Consider the following 22,720-nt stretch of genomic DNA (forward strand, 5'->3'; position numbering starts at 1 on the left):
AGGGTTTCTCTTCACACATAAGCTTACTAATGCTGGGAGTACACAAGAGAAGAATTATAAAATACTTACACAATGGTATCACTACCCTTCTAAATTACATGCAATGTTCCCTACAGTTTCAGAAATGTGTTGAGGATGTGAATGTGAAGTGGGTTCCATGATTCATACCTGGTGGGAGTGTTCTAGAATTAAACCATTTTGGGAGAAGGTATTCGATAATTACCAACGTATCACAGGTAACAGAGTAACAAGGTCTCCCCAAATAGCTCTCCTGTCAAGTCTCCCTTCTGCAATAGGAACTCAAAAGAAAGACCTACTTCGATTTTGCCAAACAGCGGCACGGACGGTAATCCCGCGGTTTTGGAAACTTAAAAACCCACCTAGCATATTGGATTGGTACAATGAAATGGTGAATTTATGTAGAATGGAAGAACTTTCCGCAGAATGTAATGGAACCAATGATAAATTCAGGAGGGTTTGGAGCGGATGGATTCTGTTTCAGGATTCACATGATTTTCATATCCTGTTTTAATAATTTCAACAGATTTATGTGATTGTGCTCATAATTAGCTACATGGGCATTAGGACCTCCCCTCCTCCCCATCACTCGTCCCTATGTCTTTTCTCTCTCTTTTTCTTTCTTCTCTTTATGATTTCTGATTTCTTCAGACATAAGTTACCTCAACATAAGAACCTCTTATTGGTGATTATTACATAAACAATATGATGTTCAAGGTATTACAATGTGAATTGATATTGAAAGACGTGATCTTATTTGAACTGTGGACATTTTCTATGTTGTTATGTTTTCTTCAAATTCAATATATTTTTCCATTTGCAAAATGTATAATAATCAATAATTAATGTTTAATAAAACAGATTGAATATAATAAGAATCCCAATCATGTCCGTGTCACAGATAGCTTTTAACGACGAATGGAGAAAAGAACATAATAATTGCGCTGAGCAGGAGGAGTCACGGCTGTTCTCCAACGATTCCTACTGTTCAGTTGATTGATGTCCCATTCAGCGCATGATTGAGCTGTGACTGTTCAGTGCTGCGCCGCCGTCTCAATGACTTCAACAGAACAGGGCTCAGTGAGATAACATTATTTTACCCTTTCACTGCTGAAGGCGACCTAACACGGAAATGATCTTCATGCTAGTTATAACCACCAGCCTGCTCTGCCTTTACCTAGATGGGGAATCCTGGCCTGATCAGTTCCCTTTACACTTATTAATAACAATGACAGGCTGCACACTTCCTAATGTAGGAATATGTTCTGTTTTAAAATAGAGATTAGAAGAATATTTGCTTAAAAGAATGGCGAAAGTACATTTGCATGGTTATGAATGTGAGCGTGCAGATTTACATTGCATCCATCACTTCTCATATGCACTTCATTTAAAATAGGTGAGTAAGGCATCACTTGAGGAATGATTGATTCTAGTACTTATTTTACTCACTTACAGTAGGTACTGAAAGTATTCAGACCCCTTTAAATTTTTCACTCTTTGTTTCATTGCAGCCATTTGGTAAATTCTAAAAAGTTCATTTTTTTCTCATTAAAGTACACTCTGCACCCCATCTTGGCTGAAAAAACAGAAATGTAGAAATTTTTGCAAATGAATTAAAAAAGAAAAACTGAAATATCACATGGTCAGAAGTATTCAGACCCTTTGCTCAGACACTCATATTTAAGTCACATGCAGTCCATTTCCTTGTGATCCTCCTTGAGATGGTTCTACTCCTTCATTGGAGTCCAGCTGTCTTTAATTAAACTGACAGGTGTGTGCCTTTCCAAATCAAGTCCTGTCTATATAAGACTTCACAGCTCACAGTGCATGTCAGACCAAATGAGAGTCATGAGCTCAAAGGAAATGCCCAATGAGCTCAGAGACAGAATTGTGGCAAGGTACAGATCTGGCCAAGGTTACAAAAGAATCTCTGCATTACGCAAGGCTCCTAAGAGCACAGTAGCCTCCATAATCCTTAAATGGAAGAAGTTTGGGACCACCAGAAGTCCTAGACCTCGCCGTCCAGCCAAGCTGAGCAATTGTGTGAGAAGAGCCTTGGTGAGAGAGGTAAAGAAGAACCCCAAGATAACTGTGGCTGAGCTCCAAAGATGCAGTAGGGAGATGGGAGAAAGTTCCACAAAGTTAACTATCACTACAGCCCTCCACCAGTCGGGCCTTTATGGCAGAGTGGCCCGACGGAAGCTTCTCCTCAGTGCAAGACATATGAAAGCCTGCATAGAGGTTGCTCAAAAATACATGAAGGACTCACAGACTATGAGAAATAAGATTCTCTGGTCTGATGAGATGAAGAAAGAACTTTTTGGTGAGAATTCTAAGCGGTATGTGTGGAGAAAACCACGCACTGCTCATCACCTTCCCAATACAATCCAAACAGTGAAACATGGTGGTGGCAGCATCATGCTATGGGGGTGTTTTTCAGCTGCAGGGACAGGACGACTGGTTGCAATTGAAGGAAACATGAATGCGGCCAAATACAGAGATATCCTGGATGAAAACCTCTTCCAGAGTGCTCTGGACCTCAGACTTGGCCGAATGTTCACCTTCTAACAAGACAATGACCCTAAGCACACAGCTAAAATAACAAAGGAGTTGCTTCAGAACAACTCTGTGACCATTCTTGACTGGCCCATCCAGAGCCCTGACCTAAACCCAATTGAGCATCTCTGGAGAGACCTGAAAATGGCTGTCCACCAACGTTCACCATCCAACCTGACGGCACTGGAGAGGATCTGCAGGGAAGAATGGCAGAGGATCCCCAAATCCAGGTGTGAAAAACTTGTTGCATCATTCCCAAGAAGACTCAGATGCTGTACTAGCTCAAAAGGGGGCTTCTACTCAATAATGAGCAAAGGGTCTGAATACATGACCATGTGATATTTCAGTTTTTCTTTTTTTAATAATTTTGCGAAAATTTCTACATTTATGGTTTTTTTTCAGTCAAGATGGGATGCAGCGTGTACTTTAATGAGAAAAAAATGAACTTTTCAGAATTTACCAAATGGCTGCAATGAAACAAAGAGTGAAAAATTTAAAGGGGTCTGAATACTTTCTGTACCCTCTGTGCCATTAATTCCACAGCGCTTCACAGAGAGAACATACAAACTCCTTGCAGATATTGTCCTTGGTGGGATTTGAATCCAGGACCCCAGTGCTGCAAGGCTGCAGTGCTAACCACTGAGTCACCATATATAAATAGATATATTTTCTAGATTCTGATACACCCAAAAATTGTGAGGAAAAAAAAATTTAGGTTCTGTTCACACATGCGTTTGGCTGCTCAGTTGTAATAATTTGTGTGGATCTGTTTCCAAATTAATGCAAACTGAGGCAGAAGGGCCCGATTAATTATAATGGGGCCCGACTGGTCTTGGTTGTGTGCAGAGAATAAGAATGCAAAATTGTAGGTGTGAATCGAGTCTTACAGTATTAAGTATTGATGTGATTATGCTCCCACAAGCTTTAGTAAATGCAATAAATACGTTGTTAGTAAAACTATAGAAATAGTTTACCTTGAACTTGCCATCACTGGAAAATATGCTGACCCACTTATTGTCATAGTCTGCAATAATGATGTCACCACTTGGGTGCACCGCCACTCCTGTTGGTCTCTGAAGCTGTCCTGGTGATCTTCCTCGAATGCCAAAGCGGCTTTTGAACTGGCCGTCGTTTGAAAATATCTGCAAGAAAAGTAATAAAAATATATATATATTAAATTAAAATTAAGAAAATAATAAAATCCTTATACTCACCTCTCCTAGGTATCCCCCGCTGTCATCCATGCGACCGCTGCTGCCAAGAAGCCGGGGAGAATGAGCCGCTCCGGAGCTGCGCTCAGTGAGTGACAGGACATCGCTGCTGAGCTGCAGCTCCGGAGGGGCTCATTCTCCCCAGCTCCTCGGCAGCAGCGGTCGCATGGATGACAGCGGGGGACACCTAGGAGAGGAGAGTACATGGAGTTTATTATTTTATTCTTAATTTTACAGGTGGGGACACAGAGTACACTACTACTACCCTCATCAAGGTCCCTGCTGGTGCTGATCACAGCGCCGGCAGGGAGCCATGATTAGGGCAGCGTTCAGCAACGGCGCCTGGGAACAGCCTCATTCCCAGGCCCCGGTACGTGTCACACGGATGACGCACAGATGTCATCCGTGTGGTACGTTTTGGTACACTGAGGTGCACACAGACCCATTCTTGTGTCTCTGGTACGTGTGGAAACTCTCACCACCGGAGATACTGACAAGTGAAAGAGCCCTAAAAGTGTTTTACAAGATTACTTTTCCACAGCTGATGTATGTGCCTCTAACGCTGCCCAAATCTTTGTTCATAGGCCGCAATAGTGACTAAGTGACCGATGCAGGCAATCACTTGCACTGTAGTCATGACATCACCGCCTCAGCCACATCAACAAAACCTGGGGCAGTGTTGGGTGGGTTATGCCACATTTGTTATTTTTGCCTAGAGCAAACATATGGAGGATAGTACACTTAATCCTATAAAAGCTTTCTAAGCTGTTAAAAAAGCTTAATGAATGGGTTTATCAGAGTTTAAACTCATAATAAAAGATGACACATTCACTAATCAGTTTTGCGCATAAAAAACACAAACATCTATCAAAAAGTGTGTGAAAAACAGACAGCATAAGGATGGAATCAGAGTGCTGTCCGACTTTTTCACAGATCCATATGCTTGTATTGGAGAGTCTGATCCGTGACTGATCAAAAAGGGACATTTTCTTTTGAGGACCACTCATTATGCAAAAAAATGCACAGACATGTAAACAGTTGTAGACTATAAAAAGGTAAGAGTTCTATGGATAGAACTTATACTGGTAAGGGCAGGTGCAGACAAACGTATTTCCGGTCTGAGTGTGATCCGACAAAACATTAGATCGCACTTGGAAGCAATGTTAGTCTATGGGGCCATTCACTTGTCCGATTTTTACCTCAAAACAGAGTATGTTGGAGGGGTGTGTGTGTGGGGGGGGGGGAAATCGCTGCATGCCCAAGTTTGATCTGTAATTTGGATCGCACTCGGCCATGCAAGTCAATGAGTCTATGGAAACCATCGGACTGCACTTGGATGACACCCGAGTGCAGTCTAATTTCCATGCACTGACAATTGTCTCTTCAAAGAGGAAGAGGACTAGAACTCTAGTGCCACCAACAGGAAGTAGCAATCCTAGAAGTCAATATCGACTCTCTAACAAGCCTTATCACATGACTTAGGGTAAAAACCAGAACCAGACACTCAATTTACAGACGCTGTGTTTCGGGGTACTGCCCCTCATCAGTGCAAAGTGTGAGTTCTAGTTTGGCTGTGTGAAAGGCGTCAGAGCGGTATCTAAGGGGTAACATTTCTCCTTGCGGAGAGTGACATGTTAAGCATGTCAATGCTCCTCTGGAACTTTGCGGCTGTAAAAGTCTCCTCACTGTGACATGCTTAACATGTCACTCTCTGCAAGGGGAAATGTTACCCCTTAGATACATGGTCTTACAGAATTTTTTTTTCCCATTCTATCTTCTTCTCATCCAAGAGAATTGGATCACACTATGCCGGCACTCTGATCAGAGCATCATATGCATAATCGACCCGATTCTCTCAAATAAGAGAATACACGCTCCTCTGCCCTTGCCCTAAAACTGATGTCTGAATGAGCCCTTATTTGTATATTGCCATCCAGGGAGTTAAAGTTATACACGATTTCTTCATATGTGCACTTCCTGCACTTCCCCATAAATAATAGCGTAAATAATTATAGTAACTCTACAGTGTAACGTGGTTAGAGATATATTCAAAGTTAAAGCAACAATCCCCAGAAACTACTGCACTGCAATGCCTGTGAAATCCAAACCTACAATGTCAGCAGGCAAATAAACAGTGGAAATTTCCACCCTATACTCGGAGATCAGAATCTGAAATGAGTTCATATCCTGCGGTATAACAGCATCTACGATAATGAGTAGAGACAGTGCGGTGTACAGCCCATAAATCAGCAGCTGGACTGGAGGTAAAGACAATGGAAAGACTAACAAGCTGATGGCTTTCTCATGCAGAATATTACACAACTCCTGGTTCAGCACCACTGTGGATTCACACTAGAGGCTCCCATACACCATAAAGTCCGTGGGATCGGCCACCCACCTGACTCTCCCCCTACAGATGATGTAACAGGGGGAAAAAAAAAATCGGCCATTTTGGATGTAAAATGTTCAAACTTTTCTTCACTGGAGAAACAAGTTAAAGATGACTTATCAGGTCAAAAGTGGGCAGTTTTCGCTCTAATTTTATGCCCGCTAGCTCCCTTGAGAATTCCAGTTTTTATTTATTTAAATCCACCATACGGTTACAGAGATGTGGCCTCCTCATTTTGTGCTGAATTTCTATGGTCTTTACCAAGTGGGTAGAGGAAGGAGGGCTTAAAGGATTATCTGGGGAAGTGTCTTTAGGCTGTCCTGCCTTACTACGCTGTGAACAACAACCCCTTGGTAAAGAACATAAAAGTAGCACTAAATAAAAAGGCCAATATCTCTAGGTCCATATGGCAGATTGGGAAATAAATATAAACTGAAATGCTCAGAGGAGTATAATAAAATAACAACAACCACTGGCCATTTTTCAGCTAGTGACAGGTCCTCTGTCATGCTAGAGGTGTCCAACATTGACTTGCTCTCTCTATAAAGAGCACACGCAAGCCAAAGTATATGCAACAAATGTCTGACAGATGAAGGTCCCAGAAGACCCTCATCTACCCCTAGAACAGGGGTCTCTATCCGCAGTCCGCTGTGAATGGAGGGGTGCAGCCCCATATCTGTTAGACATTTATGGCATATCATGTCATATATCAAACATCTAAGATGGGAATACCCCGTTAAATCTCTATTGTGCTGCTTACAGATCTCAGTTAAGATAGATAGATAGATAGATAGATAGATAGATAGATAGATAGATAGATAATCTATCGGATCAGTAATTAATAAAAGAAAGACAGAATTCTGACATCCAGCACCCCAACCGATAACCAGTTATTAACTCTGGTGGTGGACGGATGAAAACAGTGTACAGAACAGAACAGCACAGCTCCGTTCAATGTAGTGGATGCTGCTGGGTACTACAGAGCAGCTCCTATTCATTGCTGTAGAATCTAATCTGCAGTAATCAGCAGTGGCCACTACACGATCTACAGAGCTGTGGTATGCCAATCCATACATTGCTTACATCTGGCCACTTGAGCAGATATCAGCTGCTCTGTGGGGGTGCTGAGTGTTGGACCTCACTGATACTAATTGTAGATCATCAATATAAAGGTAACACAATCCATATTTAGCTGGATCTGCCAATGGTCTGTCTGTCTTATATATATATATATATATATATATATATATATATATATTATATATATTATATATATATATATATATTATATATATTATATATATATATATATATTATGTGTATGGCAGTGTATGGCTCTTTTTCCCACCTGTTAGCCCAGTCTTTTCTCTTCCATCCACTCGTTAGCTCACTCACTGAATGTAACCTACTTCTCACTGTGCAGAGATTACAAAACATGAAGCTATACCTGGAGCTCAAAGCTGTGCAAAATTGACATAGTGCTCTAGTCAATACTTTGGGCTTGTATATAACACTGAGGAAAGAGCTAAAATTGGCTCAAATACAATATGACATAGGAATGCAGAGTTTCTGCTTAAAAAATAATAAACCCACCTGAACACATTGGTTGTTGCTATCTGCAATCAATATCTTGCCATTGGTGGATGCAGCTACGCCTTGAAGATTGGTAAATTCACCCTTATTTCTTCCTTTTGTCCCTTAAATTGATGGAGGAAACAAAATTTGCTAAAGTAACTGCAAAAACGTATTACAATTAACTTTCTGTACTCTATATCTTTACAAGTGAAAGAAAACCGATCTGTAGGAGAGGATATCCATACGAGTCATATATGATAAGTTATATTCTTGTACAGAAAAAGAAAAGAAAAATAAATAAATGTATATGTTCAGGATAAGTTAAATAGCGAAAGCTAACATATGCACATTTAATGTAGCTGTGCTGGGTCCAGGATCAACACATTAATTGACAAGCAGGAAATGTAGTAACCAACTGTTGCTCCAGAGATATAGATATATATTAATAAATATATACATAAATATTCATTCATACATAAATACAGTTAGGGCCAGAAATATTTGGACATTGACCGAATCTTTGTGATTTGGGCTCTGCATGCCTATATTTTTCTACAAATCCTCCTCATTTCTGGGGCTTAAAAGTATTTGGACAAATTAACTTTACTATAAATAAAATGTTCATTTTTAATACTTTGTAGAGAATCCTTTGCAGGCAATGACTGCCTGACATCTGGAAGCCATGGACGTCACCAAACGCTGGGTTTCCTCCTTTGTGATGGTTGGCCAGGCCTTTACTGCAGCTGACTTCAGTTGTTATTATTATTATTTATTTATATAGCCCCATTGATTCCATGGTGCTGTACATGAGAAGGGGTTACATTCAAAATACAGATATCACTTACAGTAACAAATAAACAATGACAGACTGGTACAGAAGGAAGAGGACCCTGCCCTTGTGGGCTTACATTCTACAGTTCTTTGTTTATGGGTCTTTTTGCCTTAAGTTTTTGTCTTAAGCATGTGAAATGCATGATCAATGGGGTTGAGATCTGGTGATGACTTGGCCATGGCAGAATATTCCACTTCTTTGCGTTAAACTCCCGGCTTGCTTTCGCAGTATGTATTGGGCCATTGTCCAGCTCTACTGTGAAGCGTCATCAAATCAACCTTGCTGCATTTAGTTGAATCTGAGTAGAAAGTATCGCCTGTACACTTCAGAATTCATCTGGCTGCTTCTGTCTTCAGTCACACCATCAATAAACACTAGTGACCCAGTGCAATTGGAAGCCATGCATGCCCATTCTATCACACTGTCTCCACCATGTTTTACAGGGGATCTGGTGTGCTTTGGATCATGAGCCGTTCCAAGACTTCCCCATACTTTCTTCTTCCCATCATTCCGATACAGGTTGATCTTCATTTCATCTGTACAAAGAATTCTTCTCCAGAACTGGGCTGGCTTCTTTAGACTTTGCCCAAAAACATCTAATCTGGCCTTTCTATTTATAAGGCTGATTAATGGTTTGCACCTTGTGATGAACCCTCTGCATTTGCTCTCATGAAGACATCTCTTTATGGTAGACTTAGATACTGAAACACCTACTGTCTGAAGAGTGTCCTTCACTTGGGTGGATGCTGTGAAGGAGTTTTTCTCCACCATGGAAAGGATTCTGCAATCATCCACCACAGTTGTCTGCCGTGGAAGTCCAGGCCTTTTTGAGTTCCCAAGCTCACCTGTGCGCTTTTCTTTTTTGCAGAATGTATTAAACTGTTAATTTGACCACTTCTAACATTTCTGCGATTTCTCTGATGGTTTTCTTTTTTTTCAGCCTAATGATGGTTTGTTTCACTTCTATTGAGAGCTCCTTTGACCACATGTTGTGGGTTCACATCAACAGCTTACAATAGCAAATGCCACACCTGGAATCAGCTCCACATCTTTTACCTGCTTTATAGATTATGTATTAACCCTTTCGCAACCTTGGGTTTTGTCATTTTTGCATTTTCGTTTATTGCTCCCCTTGTTCCCAGAGCCATAGCGTTTTTATTTTTTGGCCAATATGGCCGTGTGAGGGCTTATTTTTTGCGGGACGAGTTGTACTTTTCAACGCCATTACTAGTTTTACCATATCGTCTACGGAAAAACGGGGAAAAAATTTCAAGTGCGGTGAAATTGCAAAAAAAGTGCAATACCACAGTTGTTTTTGAATGCTAAAACTGACCTGCCATTCTTATTCTCCAGGTCATTACGAGTTCGTAGACACCAAACATGTATAGGTTCTTTTTTATTTATTTAAGTGGTGAAAAAAAATTCCAAAATTTGGTAAAAAAAATGAATAAAATAGTGCCATTTTCTGAGACCTGTAGCGTCTCCATTTTTCGTGATCTGGGGCTGGGTGAGGGCTTATTTTTTGCGCGCTGGGCTGACGTTCTTATTTATTGATACCATTTTGGGGTAGATCCGATGTTTTGATCGCCCGTTATAACATTTTATTGCAATTTTGCGGCGACCAAAAAACAATTCTGGCGTTTAGAATTTGTTTCTCGTTACGCCGTTTACCGTTCGGATTAATTTTTTGTATGTTGATAGATCGGGCGATTCTGAACCTGGTGATACCAAATATGTCTATGTAGGGTTTTTTTTTATATATTTTATTTTGAATGGGGCGAAAGGGGGGTGATTTAAACTTTTATATTTTTTAAATTTTTTTTATATTTTTAAAAACTTTTTTTTTTTTCACTTTTTGCATGCTTCTATAGTCTCCATAGGAGACTAGAAGCAGCAACTGTCCGATCGCCTCTACTACATACAGGGGATCAGCAGATCCCCTGTATGCAGCAGAAATGGTCCTGTGCTATGAGCGCCGACCACTAGGTGGCGCTCATTGCGACCAGCTCATGATAACCGCAGGCGTCTGCTGCAGACCCTGGGTTGTCATGCCCACCCATCGGTGACCCGCGATCACGTGACGGGGGTCGCCGATGGGCGGGGCTTAGGACACGCTTCCCGGAAGCACGCGTTAAATGCCGCTGTCGGAGATTGACAGCGGCATTTAATATGTTAACAGCCGCGGGTGGATTGCGATTCCACCCGCGGCTGTTGTGGGCACATGTCAGCTGTAATAATCAGCTGACATGTGCTCGGTTCAGTGCGGGCTCAGCGCCGGAGCCCTCACTGAACCGGGGGATTACAGCCTGTGCGTACTAATATGTCACAAGCTGTAAAGGGGTTTAGGGAATAGCCTATGCAGCCCATTAAAGTGCTTTTGAGATAATTGTCCAATTACTTTTGGCCCCTTTAAAAAGAGGCAGCTATATATTAAAGAGGTGTAAACTCTTAACCCAATTGGGATGTGAATACTCTCAAATTAAAGCGGAGACAGTCTGCACTTTAAGCCCTTATTGATTATATAACTAAAATGCCAGAACTTGTGTCCCTGTCAAAATATTTCTAGAACTGTACATACATACATACACGAGAAAAAACGATCAGGACAAGTACATCCGGTTCTCAGGTGGTGTTAAAAGTAGGTGAATTACCTAAAAACACATGACAAATTACATTGTGTCATTAATTATAAATTTATTAAAAACTAAGTCGAAATGCAGAAGTAGTCCGAAAAGTTAAGTACACAGTTACTGCTTCCATAGGAAAGAAGATATTAAAGGGAACCAGTAAGCAAGAAAATCCCATGCAATCTGCAGGCACCATGTTAAAGAGCAGGGGGAGCTGAGCAAATCATTATATAGTTTTGTGGGAAAATAGTCTAACCTTAGTTTTCATCATTTAATCCTTTGCTCTTTCTGGGATTTTCAGTCAAGTGGGCGGAGTTATCAGTGACTGACAGCTTTCTTTGTATAAGCGTGCATACAGAGATTGCTGTCAGTCACTGATAGGACCGCCCACTGGACAGAAAATCCCACAAAGAGCAGAGGATTAAATACTGAAAACTCAGGTTATACTGAATGTTTTCTTACAAAATGATAGTTCAATCTGCTCAGCTTCCCCTCCTCTATAACATGGTGCCTGTAGATTGAACTGTATTTTCATGGTAACTGGTTCCCTTTAAGTAGCAACCAGGTAGTGCTAATCAAATGCTTTCGATTAACTGTTCATCAGCAAGTGTGATCACTTCTATAAAAGAAGAAGTTTTGGCAGTTGCTGGTCAGATGTGTGTTAACACAATTCCAAGGAGAAAAGACATCAGCTATGATCTTAGAGACAGACAATGGTTGCAGCCCATTATTCCGAGATTGGTTATAAGGGTTTGGCAAAAAAATTGGAATCCATCAATCTACAGTGAGAAAGAGGATACATAAGTGGAAAAAAATCAAAACAGTTGCCAATTTTCCCAGGAGTGTATGACCCTACAAATTCCTCTCAAGGCCAAACCATGGAATGCTCGCACTGCTCAGAGAAATTGCAAAAAAACAAAGAGCTACAGCTCAGAGTTTAAAGGCCTCAGTTAGCAAGTTAAATGTTCAAGTTTATTACAGTACAATTAAATAAACTGAACAACTATGGCTTGTTTGGAAAGGTCGGCGGAAAGCCTCTTCTTTCTAAAAAGAAAATGGCAGCAAGGCAAACGTTTATAAGGTTGCATATTAACAAACCACGAGACTTCTGGAACAATGTTATTTGGACAGAACAGACAGAAATGGAGATGTCTGGCCATACTGCCCTGCACAAACATTTTGCAAAGATCAAACACAGGATATTGGCACAAGTTTTTCATAGTAATTGTCAAGTTCGGTAGTGGAGGGGGTGACTATTTCAGCAGGTTTTGCAGCCACGGTACCTGGGCATCTTGCAATTATTGAGTCAACCATGAACTCCTCTTTATATTCAAGCATTTCAAAAACAAATGTAAGACTATCTATCCAAAAGCTGACACTGAGTCATGTAACAGGGCAATGATACCAAACACACCAGCAAACCTACATCAGGATGGCTTTCAACAGAATCAAGGTGTTGCAATGGTCCAGTCACAGTCCAGAACTCAACCCAACTGAAATGCTGTGATGAGACCTTATGAGAGGTGTGCATAGATGAATGCCCACAAACCTCAATAAACATAAAAGGGAATCAGTCAGCAATTTTTTTTGCTGTGTAATCTGACAGTAGCATGATGTAGGGACAGAGACCTCGATTCCAGAGATGCAATACTTAGTTTACTCGATAAAGCAGTTATAATAAAATCTCAGTTTTCTCTGTTGCAGATTTAACAGAGCGGAGTTGTTGAGCGGTGTATAACCCCACCACACCACTGACTGCCAGCTCTCTGTGTACATTATAAAGTGACAGAAAGCTGTTTATCAGTGGTGCAGGCATGGATGGACTACATGCTACAAGGCAGCAAGTCCTGTGGTGATAATCTCCAGATAAAACACTGATTATATCGAAACAGTAAAACACTGCTCAGCAAGTGACACATCACTGTAATCAGAGTCTCTGCTTCTACGTCATAATGCACTCAGATTACATAGCAAAAACAAGCTGAAAAATTCCTTTTTTTTAAAATGAACCCTCTGTAGAATGCACTAGAAATTAGGGTACTGAGCATTAAATCTTGCATGCGTTAGTCTTAAATTAGCCAAAATACATTATGGTACTTTTGTGTTTGTTTGCAATGGATCAGGAGATCATGAGATATAAACAACTTTATTTTTTTATGAAATTAAATTTTACTTAAAAAAAAAGTTCAGTACTTTGCACCCATGCTTGTAAACATAATTAAATATCGGAATAGTATTATAAAACCCCGACATGTAAGCAAAGGACCACATGGGATAGAAGAGCTGCGGGTTTTACCTGCAGATTTTGCTAAGGTGGTTGCATTTCCAGCCAAGTAGTGACAGAACAAAGTTGTACATTTGTAAAGTATAATTCAGTTATATAATTATACATTTTCCCCATTTACCCTTTTGTCCAACAAGGTAAATTTTACATAAATGCTTAAATGTAATTTTACTCTAGAGCACACGTCACTTACCTACTCTAAATATTAAATCGTCCTCTATTGGGTTTTCTTTCCTCTTCCCTGTGCTGTACATACTTGCTGGTCTTTTCACTGCCTTCTGTTTGACGTGTCCACTGCCGGGAGACTTCACTCTCCTCTTCACCCCCTCTGTTGTGGGGGACACATCGGCCGACTTCACCACCTTCAGTTTAAAGGGGCTTCCCTTAATGTGCTGATCGTAAAGCCTCAGAGACAGAGTAAAGTCACCTTCCTTTGGAATTGTAAACAAATATTCATAGGTGCCATTTTTATTGTCTAGAATTTCCCCGTCTGTGACACTCCCATCGGGCGTGAATATCTCGGCTGAGATATAGGCACTCCCACTCTTGCACAGTTCACCGTCCTTGTCCTTTGTAGTAATTGTAACAGACATAGGCTGACCCACCACACTCTGCCTCAAACCTTCACCGGTGGCCACAGTTTCAGAAGCCACAGCGTTTGTGGTCAGGATAGTTCCAAGATTGTGAATAGACTTTTTCAACCCTTCAGTTTCCACAATGAAGTCCAGCTGGTCATTCTCATGAGGATGTAACGGGAAATCCTGCTCTGCCAATTCATTTAGCTTGTCACTCATCTGTTTCTTCACTAGTAAGACCTCCGTCTCCGTCCCATGGTTAAGCGCTTGTGCTGTAAAAGTGCTACAACTCTTAATACTATCCTGCCCTTCAATTAACGTGTCTAGCTGGGCCTGGAGGACCTAAGACCAAGGTACAGAATGCAAGTAGTTAATTATTTACACTCATACTATCCATTTACACTTGCACACATCTTTATTTTTTCACTAAAAGGAGTAACATGCCTTATGCTTCAGCCCATAGTTCACTTCTAGTTCCATAAGTAAAACACTCTTCCGAACATTTAGTGTTTTCTGCAAGTCCTCAAAGGTTGAGTGAATTTCATCCACTATGCTGGACTTCTGTGCTGCGAGCTGATTGATGATTTCTGATACAACCTGTAGTGCCGAGTCTATTTCTGGTAATCTGAAATCATGGAAAGAAATGTAATAATAAAATTAAGAGGTATACATACAGGTGCATCTCAGTAAATTAGAATATCATCAAAAAGTAAATTTATTTCAGTTTTTCAATACAAAAAGTGAAACTCATATATTATATAGAGTCATTACAAACACAGTGATTTATTTCAAGTGTTTATTTCTGTTAATGTTGATGATTATGGCTTACAGACAATGAAAACACAAAAGACATTATCTCAGTAAATTAGAATACTTTATAACAACAGCTTGAAAAATGTTTTTAAAGTCCAAAATGTTGGCCTACTGAAATGTATGTTCAGTAAATGCGCTCAATACTTGGTCGGGGCTCCTTTTGCATCAATTACTGCATCCTTGCGGCAATGTGGCATGGAGGCGATCAGCCTGTGGCACTGCTGAGGTGTTATGGAAGCCCAGGTTGCTTTGATAGCAGCCTTCAGCTTGTCTGCATTGTTGGGTCTGGTGTCTCTCATCTTCCTCTTGACAATACCCCATAGATTCTCTATGGGGTTAAGGTCAGCCGAGTTTGCTGGCCAATCAAGCACAGTGATACTGTTGTTTCTAAACCAGGTATTGGTGCTTTTGGCAGTGTGGACAGGAGCCAAGTCCTGCTGGAGAATGAAATTTCCATCTCCATAAAGCTTGTCTGCAGAGGGAAGCATGAAGTGCTCTAAAATTTCCTGGTAGACGACTGCGCTGTCTTTGGTCTTGATAAAACACAGTGGACCTACACCAGCAGATGACATGGCTCCCCAAACGATCACTGATTGCGGAAACTTCACATTAGACCTCCAGCAGCTTGGATTGTGGCCTCTCCACTCTTCTTCCAGACTCTGGGACCTTGATTTCCAAATGAAAATAGGAACTCTGGGACCTTGTGGAGTGTGTCAATGACTGCCTTCTGGACATCTGTCAAGTCAGCAGTCTTCCCCATGATTGTGGAGCCTACAGAAACACACTAAGGGATCTTTTTAAACGCTTAGGAAGCCTTTGCAGGCGTTTGTCAATTATTTTAATTGACTGAGATAATGACTTTTGTGTTTTCATTGGCTGTAAACCATAATCATCAACATTAACAGATATAAACACTTGAAATAGATCACTCTGTTTGTAATGACTCTATATATTATATGAATTTCATTTTTTGGATAGAAGAACTGAAATAAATTTACTCTTTGAGGATATTATAATTTTGTGAGATGCACCTGTATATCTAGTAAACAATACAGACAAGAAGCAGGCCATGGAGAAATAGAAATATATACAGTATAGACCAAAAGTTTGGACACACCTTCTCATTTAAAGATTTTTCTGTATTTTCATGACTGTGAAAATTGTACATTCACACTGAAGGCATCAAAACTATGAATTAACACATGTGGAATTATATACTTAACAAAAAAGTGTGAAACAACTGAAAATAGGTCTTATATTCTAGGTTCTTCAAAGTAGCCACCTTTTGCTTTGATGACTGCTTTGCACACTCTTGGCATTCTCTTGATGAGCTTCAAGAGGTAGTCACCGGAAATGGTTTTCACTTCACAGGTGTGCCCTGTCAGGTTTAATAAGTGGGATTTCTTGCCTTATAAATGGGGTTGGGACCATCAGTTGTGTTGTGCAGAAGTCAGGTGGATACACAGCTGATAGTCCCACTGAATAGTCTGTTAGAATTTGTATTATGGCAAGAAAAAAGCAGCTAAGTAAAGAAAAACGAGTGGCCATCATTACTTTAAGAAATGAAGGTCAGTCAGTCCGAAAAATTGGGAAAACTTTGAATGTGTCCCCAAGTTCAGTTGCAAAAACCATCAAGCGCTACAAAGAAACTGGCTCACATGAGGACCGCCCCAGGAAAGGAAGACCAAGAGTCACCTCTGCTTCTGAGGATAAGTTTATCCGAGTCACCAGCAGCTCAGATTAGAGACCAGGTCAATGCCACACAGAGTTCTAGCAGCAGACACATCTCTTCAACAACTGTTAAGAGGAGACTTTGTGCAGCAGGCCTTCATGGTAAAATAGCTGCTCGGAAACCACTGCTAAGGACAAGCAACAAGCAGAAGAGACTTGTTTGGGCTAAAGAACACAAGGAATGGACATTAGACCAGTGGAAATCTGTGCTTTGGTCTGATGAGTCCAAATTTGAGATCTTTGGTTCCAACCACCGTGTCTTTGTGCGACGCAGAAAAGGTGAACGGATGGACTCTACATAACCTGGTTCCCACCATGAAGCATGGAAGAGGAGGTGTGATGGTGTGGGGGTGCTTTGCTGGTGACACTGTTGGGGATTTATTCAAAATTGAAGGCATACTGAACCAGCATGGCTACCACAGCATCTTGCAGCGGCATGCTATTCCATCCGGTTTGCATTTAGTTGGACCATCATTTATTTTTCAACAGGACAATGACCCCAAACACACCTCCAGGCTGTGTAAGGGCTATTTGACCAAGAGGGAGAGTGATGGGGTGCTACGCCAGATGACCTGGCCTCCACAGTCACCAGACCTGAACTCAATCAAGATGGTTTGGGGTGAGCTGGACCGCAGAGTGAAGGCAAAAGGGCCAACAAGTGCTAAGCATCTCTGGGAACTCCTTCAAGATTGTTGGAAGACCATTTCCAGTGACTACCTCTTGAAGCTCATCCAGAGAATGCCAAGAGTGTGCAAAGCAGTCTTCAAAGCAAAAGGTGGCTACTTTGAAGAATCTAGAATAAAAGACATATTTTCAGTTGTTTCACACTTTTTTGTTAAGTATATAATTCCACATGTGTTAATTCATAGTTTTGATGCCTTCAGTGTGAATGTCCAATTTTCATAGTCATGAAAATACAGAAAAATCTTTAAATGAGAAGGTGTGTCCAAACTTTTGGTCTGTACTGTACATCTACTTTTTGGAATGTCTATCTCTTGTACAGCCATGGTCTACAATGTCAGTGATCGAGTTAAACTGTGAATTAGATCCAATTATTTACAATGTAATGGTAATTGCTTTTGGTAAAAAATGCATTTATTTGTGGCAAAGCACCAAGACCCAGTGTTCCAATTAATCACATCATGCTGCAGAGCACTATATGAAAAAGCAGGACGACTTTGAAAGAAACAGATACCTCTTCTTGACGGCATCCAGCTGAGCCTGCAGTGCTGCCTTATGTTGCTCCACCACATCTTTGAGGGGCACAGTGGGGTGCTCGGCGTGCTCCCCTCCAGTACAGTCTTGGCACATAGCAGTCTCACATGACTGGCAGTAAAATTCCATCACCTGCGGCAAAGAAAGCCAAGTTGAAAAATATTATCTATTCTTAATACTAAAAAAAAATATACAAGATGCAGTTCTGATAGCAATGTATTACCATATATATATATATATATATATATATAATTTTTTTTTTTCCTGTATCAGACAGATCTGATGCAGTAATACATTGCTATCAGAACTGCATCTTGTATATTCTTTGTACCGTGTTAGCCAGTAGATAAAAAAATATTTAGATTTCAGAGCTCTCAGTGGTTGATACCTTTTAATGGCTAACTGAAAAGATGGTAACAAATTGCAAGCTTTCAAGACTACTCAGGTCTCTTCATCAGGAATAGAATAACACAAAATCTGAAGAGTCACATATTTATACACAACAAGACACATAAATAATGCAATAGATGAGACAAGTGACGTGAAGCAGAACTATTATTATGAGAAAGGGATCAACAGTTGTGGCCGTAAATATTGAAACAGTTCATAGATAAGGAGTGTGAAAGTTTTATTGTCCTGTGATTGAAGTCTGGTCTGGGGCTTTGATTCCCCCACAGGTCTGAGGAGCACATTCCTTAGTTGAAATAGAAAGACATAAATCCATGCGACACATTCATTCCTGCACTAAGTGTGTCAAAGGTTGTCATTAGTTTGTATTCCCAGACTTTTCTGTCACTCTGAGATTTGAAATTACCTTTTAATATCAGTGATTTCATGTCCATGATGCTGTAGATCATATTTACGGCCACAACTGTTGATCCCATTCCCATACTAATAGTCCTGCTTTACGTCACTTGTTTCATCTATTGCATTATTTCTGTGTCTTGGTGTGTATAAATATGTGATTCTTCAGATTTGGTGTTATACTATGCCTGATGGAGGCCTGAGTAGTCTCGAAAGTTGCAATTTGTAGCCATCTTTTTAGTTAGCCATTAAAAAGGTATCAACCACTAAGGAGTCTCAAATCTTAATATTTTTTACATCAGATCTGTATCTCTCGAATGTAACAAATATGGAAATTGAGATTTTACAGCAATCTGTTTTTGCACTGCAATAAAAAAATTTCTATAGTCTAACCAAAAAGAACTGAACAACAAATCAGCAATAGCAATGGGTAAAGGATTAGAAAAACATGGCAGTTTTCTCCCCAAAAGAGTGCCACGCCTATCCAAAGCTTTGTAATTTAGGTCTATTGAGAGGAATTTGGCAATGTCACACAAAACTAAAGAACAAGTGTGGCAGTCATGTTTTTCTAATCATCGGCAAGCTCTTTAAAACATTCTGATTATTTTTAAGCAGGAGTTCATCATTAGTCTAGATTGTAAATATACAACAACCAGCAAGCAACAAGGAAAAATTAAATGGCCATCCTAATAAAGTGCCCGCTATTAATGGAAATGTATCATCAGAAATTAACTATTATTAAAACAGGTTTTCATATTGAATACTAATAATTATAATAGAGATATCTATATCTATATCTATCTCACACACTTTTTTTTTTTTTTTTTTTCATATCACAATCTGTATTGAAAAAAAAAAAAATAGAAGTCCTGCAATTTTTACACTAGCCACTGGGGTTTTTCTTAAGACTCTGACTTCTGTTCTTTCAGAAAATATATATGTATATTAACAGCAATAGACCTCATTTCTTGTACTGAAGCATCTAATGAGCATGTGCAACGATCATTGCAAATGGAGGGGGAGCAGGCTGGATCCTTTGTTATCAGCTATGTATAGAGATGTTACCTGTCATTATTACCCTGTCTGTGATGATGAAGTGCGAGTCTGAAATCGCTCCAGTGACCAGTGCAAAAATTTAACAATGTCTTTTTTAAATACTCATTGTGATTATCAATTACAACATTTTTGTAAAAAAAAAAATTAGCTAAATCACACAGACTTAAAATAAAACCTGATTTAAACAACAAGTAATTTTCTTATTAAACATTAACTTTAAGGTTACAGAGCACCTAGATATGGCTCATCAATTAGAGTTTTCTTACATCATTGGATTACAGATGCTGCAGCCATAACAAATGTAGTTCACCTATTTCTAGCTCTAGTAACTTGCAGAACCTTTATATACAGATGTGTAGATATTATGTTTAATGGTCCTAAAGATCAAAATTGATTCTGGCCATTTCTTCCTCCACAGGAGATAATGAGACATACATGATGAGACTGTTCAGAAAATCATGACCCTGAATAGGATATTATAATACCCTAGGGTCTAATAAGTATATTTAGTTGCACTAGTTACTTTTTAATTCTGCAGATGAGTCTAGTGAATAACCACAGCCGCTGGGACCCGTCTAAGGCTCCAGCTCGCTAATCGTGATATACTAAGGAATTAGCATTTTGTTAATAATTAAAAGGTCAAAAAGATTAGGTGGGTTCAAGTAACAAGATTGTACAGATGACAAGCAGAATTACTTGTGATCCTCTTTAATCGTCTCCTTTCACTTCCTTCTGCTCATTGTCCTTTCACAAGACACTACAGACATGCTACATTTCATACAATCCATTACAAACCATTTAAGTGGAAAGATAACAGTTACTGAGGCAGTAATACCGCAAAATGGTCATCTTCAGAACTGCAAAGAATTACTAAAGATCAGTTATTACCATCACCATAAAGTCAGTTCATCACATCTTATAATGTTTAGCAATATCCATTATTTATCCAACATAATTACAATGTACAATAAAAAGAAGACATTTCAGAGAGGAATGACGGTGCATGATTATCGTCAATGAGTGTTCCTACAGGCTGATGATCACCCGACGAATGGGCTAAATGAGGGGGGGAAAGTATCTTTTTTATTTGCTCAAAAAAATCATCGTTAACATGACCGCCAACCGGCTACATGTGATGTTGCCCATCACTCAGATATCAGTTTTTCACATGCGTGTTCTATCCATGGATTTCGCAGAATGAAGACGTACTTATTATCTATTGAAATTTTTACATATCCATATTTTTTTGCGGACAGTGTACCTGCAAAAAATAATCAAGGAGACATGTCCATTTTTTTAAATTTTTTTTATCAGCGTGACCGATAAAAGTCACCCGTATAAGTCTATGGGTCTGCGTGAAAGTCACAGACAGATGACAGATGACATCAGTGTACAATCAGTGTGCGGTCCATGATTCACATTATAAACGATCGGAGAAGCTTTGTAATTTATTCAGAGAAAATCACTGATTGTAAAAACAATGGTCCATTTTTGTCAGTATGTGAAAAATCACAGACGCCTGAATGATGCAATCAGATGGCCCAATCTCGGCCCATTAACAAGCACTGATTGGTTACATACAAGTCAATTATCGCTCATTTTCTAGCCTGTTTACACAAGCTGATGAGTACCGCCGAGAACAGAACAATCGTTAATACGCTCGTCCTGTCCCAATACAACATGTTATTCACAGCACATCTTCTGCTTATATGGGGTAAAGTGCTGCCGAGAACAATGATTTTCAGTCAGTTGAAGAAAAGAGCGTTTTGCTCATTTGTCCAGTGATTACCAGCATGTTTATAAGGGACGGTAAATTGTATACCAGTATTCCTACAAATTCTTGTTCAACATATACTTTTTACGACTTTTTTTTTTTTTGTCTCAAAATGCTGCGGCCAAGATACATAACAGTCTAAAAAAAACAATGCACTAAAACTGCAATTTTTTTAGGCAGCCCAATTAAATGTACCAGAAACAAATGGGGCAGATTTGCTAAGGGCAGAGAACCAGAATTTGAGCTTGTAATGCACCAAAAACTGGCAGCTTGGACTTGTGATGATGTATTTAGTTCACAAAGGATTTCCCAGACTATGAACACTTCTCGACTGTGACGAGGACATGTTTTCTGGCTCTAGATATAATCTAGAATGTTTTTATCCACTAGCAGCAATGCTTCCATTCACTTCAATGGGAAAATGCTTCAATCATTGGCACTTCGCAGGTAGAAGGAATGATCTAAACACTGACGAGGCCACAGGGCTAACAGGAGGCCAGCCAGAGCCCCCAAACAGCTAATCGGTGCTGAGGACAGCTGCTCTGGGAGGATCCCTCTTACCTTCGTACAGTAAGAAGTGCATCACAGCTCCAGACAGTTCACTAAATCATACATAACAAGGAAAAAAAATCATCAGTACAATGACACACAAAATTTCTTACATTTCCATCATGATTTGGACATGACAAAGGTTTTCCAGCAGCAACGGCATTCACTGTCTCCAGAATGGAGGACTCTTCTATACCATTATCTGGACTCCGCTGCAGCACGTCCATCAGGTTAGTGATGAAGAAGTTATTCTGGAGCGCAGACACACCCTTCTCGGGGAGAATCGAGGTCTGGCGGCAGACTGGGCACGAGAGGGTCAAGCTGTGAGCTGGAATGTAATTCTGCAAACACCTGGAATGTCAGAGAGAATACCACAATGGTTACACATTGGCCACAATCCGGGCAAACAGGGACACTACCTCCAGGTAGTCTCATAGCAGAGTTCACATTATTAACATAAGGTGTACAATAATAAACCAGGGGAGAGTTAGATCCAGGAAAAACTAAGGAAAATAACCAAGATCATGGGTCAGCAGGATGACTGACACCTTTTCCTACACAAATGCTTGTCACCAGAATAGTGCCAATGACTACGACCAGCTCAGAAGTACTTTTCATTAGAGGGATCCTTAGAGAGTGCACCCCACCAGGGAACTGAACAACTGGGTCAAAGGTATTTGATCACTTGAGACAATTTTAAATCTACCTAGG

At 40.1% G+C, this 22,720-nt stretch overlaps 1 protein-coding gene across 6 annotated transcripts in view; it reads right to left on the minus strand.

The window, feature by feature from the left end:
* The window catches only part of TRIM2 (tripartite motif containing 2), a 191,101-nt gene that overhangs the window by 19,144 nt on the left and 149,237 nt on the right, over window positions 1–22,720 (minus strand). For all 6 annotated transcript variants that reach the window (XR_012247825.1, XM_073645277.1, XM_073645276.1 and 3 more), the window contains 6 exons: window positions 22,123–22,360; window positions 17,807–17,958; window positions 14,512–14,692; window positions 13,686–14,409; window positions 7,768–7,871; window positions 3,549–3,716 (listed from right to left, as the gene is read on the minus strand). Coding sequence is in view for 5 of the 6 variants with exons in the window: in XM_073645277.1 (XP_073501378.1) it covers window positions 3,549–3,716; window positions 7,768–7,871; window positions 13,686–14,409; window positions 14,512–14,692; window positions 17,807–17,958; window positions 22,123–22,360 (1,567 nt within the window). In the remaining variant the exon portion in view is untranslated. The remainder of the gene's footprint in view (window positions 1–3,548; window positions 3,717–7,767; window positions 7,872–13,685; window positions 14,410–14,511; window positions 14,693–17,806; window positions 17,959–22,122; window positions 22,361–22,720) is intronic.

The sequence above is a fragment of the Phyllobates terribilis genome, unplaced genomic scaffold (assembly GCF_046119375.1).
Source record: "Phyllobates terribilis strain yellow unplaced genomic scaffold, ASM4611937v1 Scaffold_1__5_contigs__length_1240528914, whole genome shotgun sequence".
NCBI classification, from domain to species: Eukaryota; Metazoa; Chordata; class Amphibia; order Anura; family Dendrobatidae; genus Phyllobates; species Phyllobates terribilis.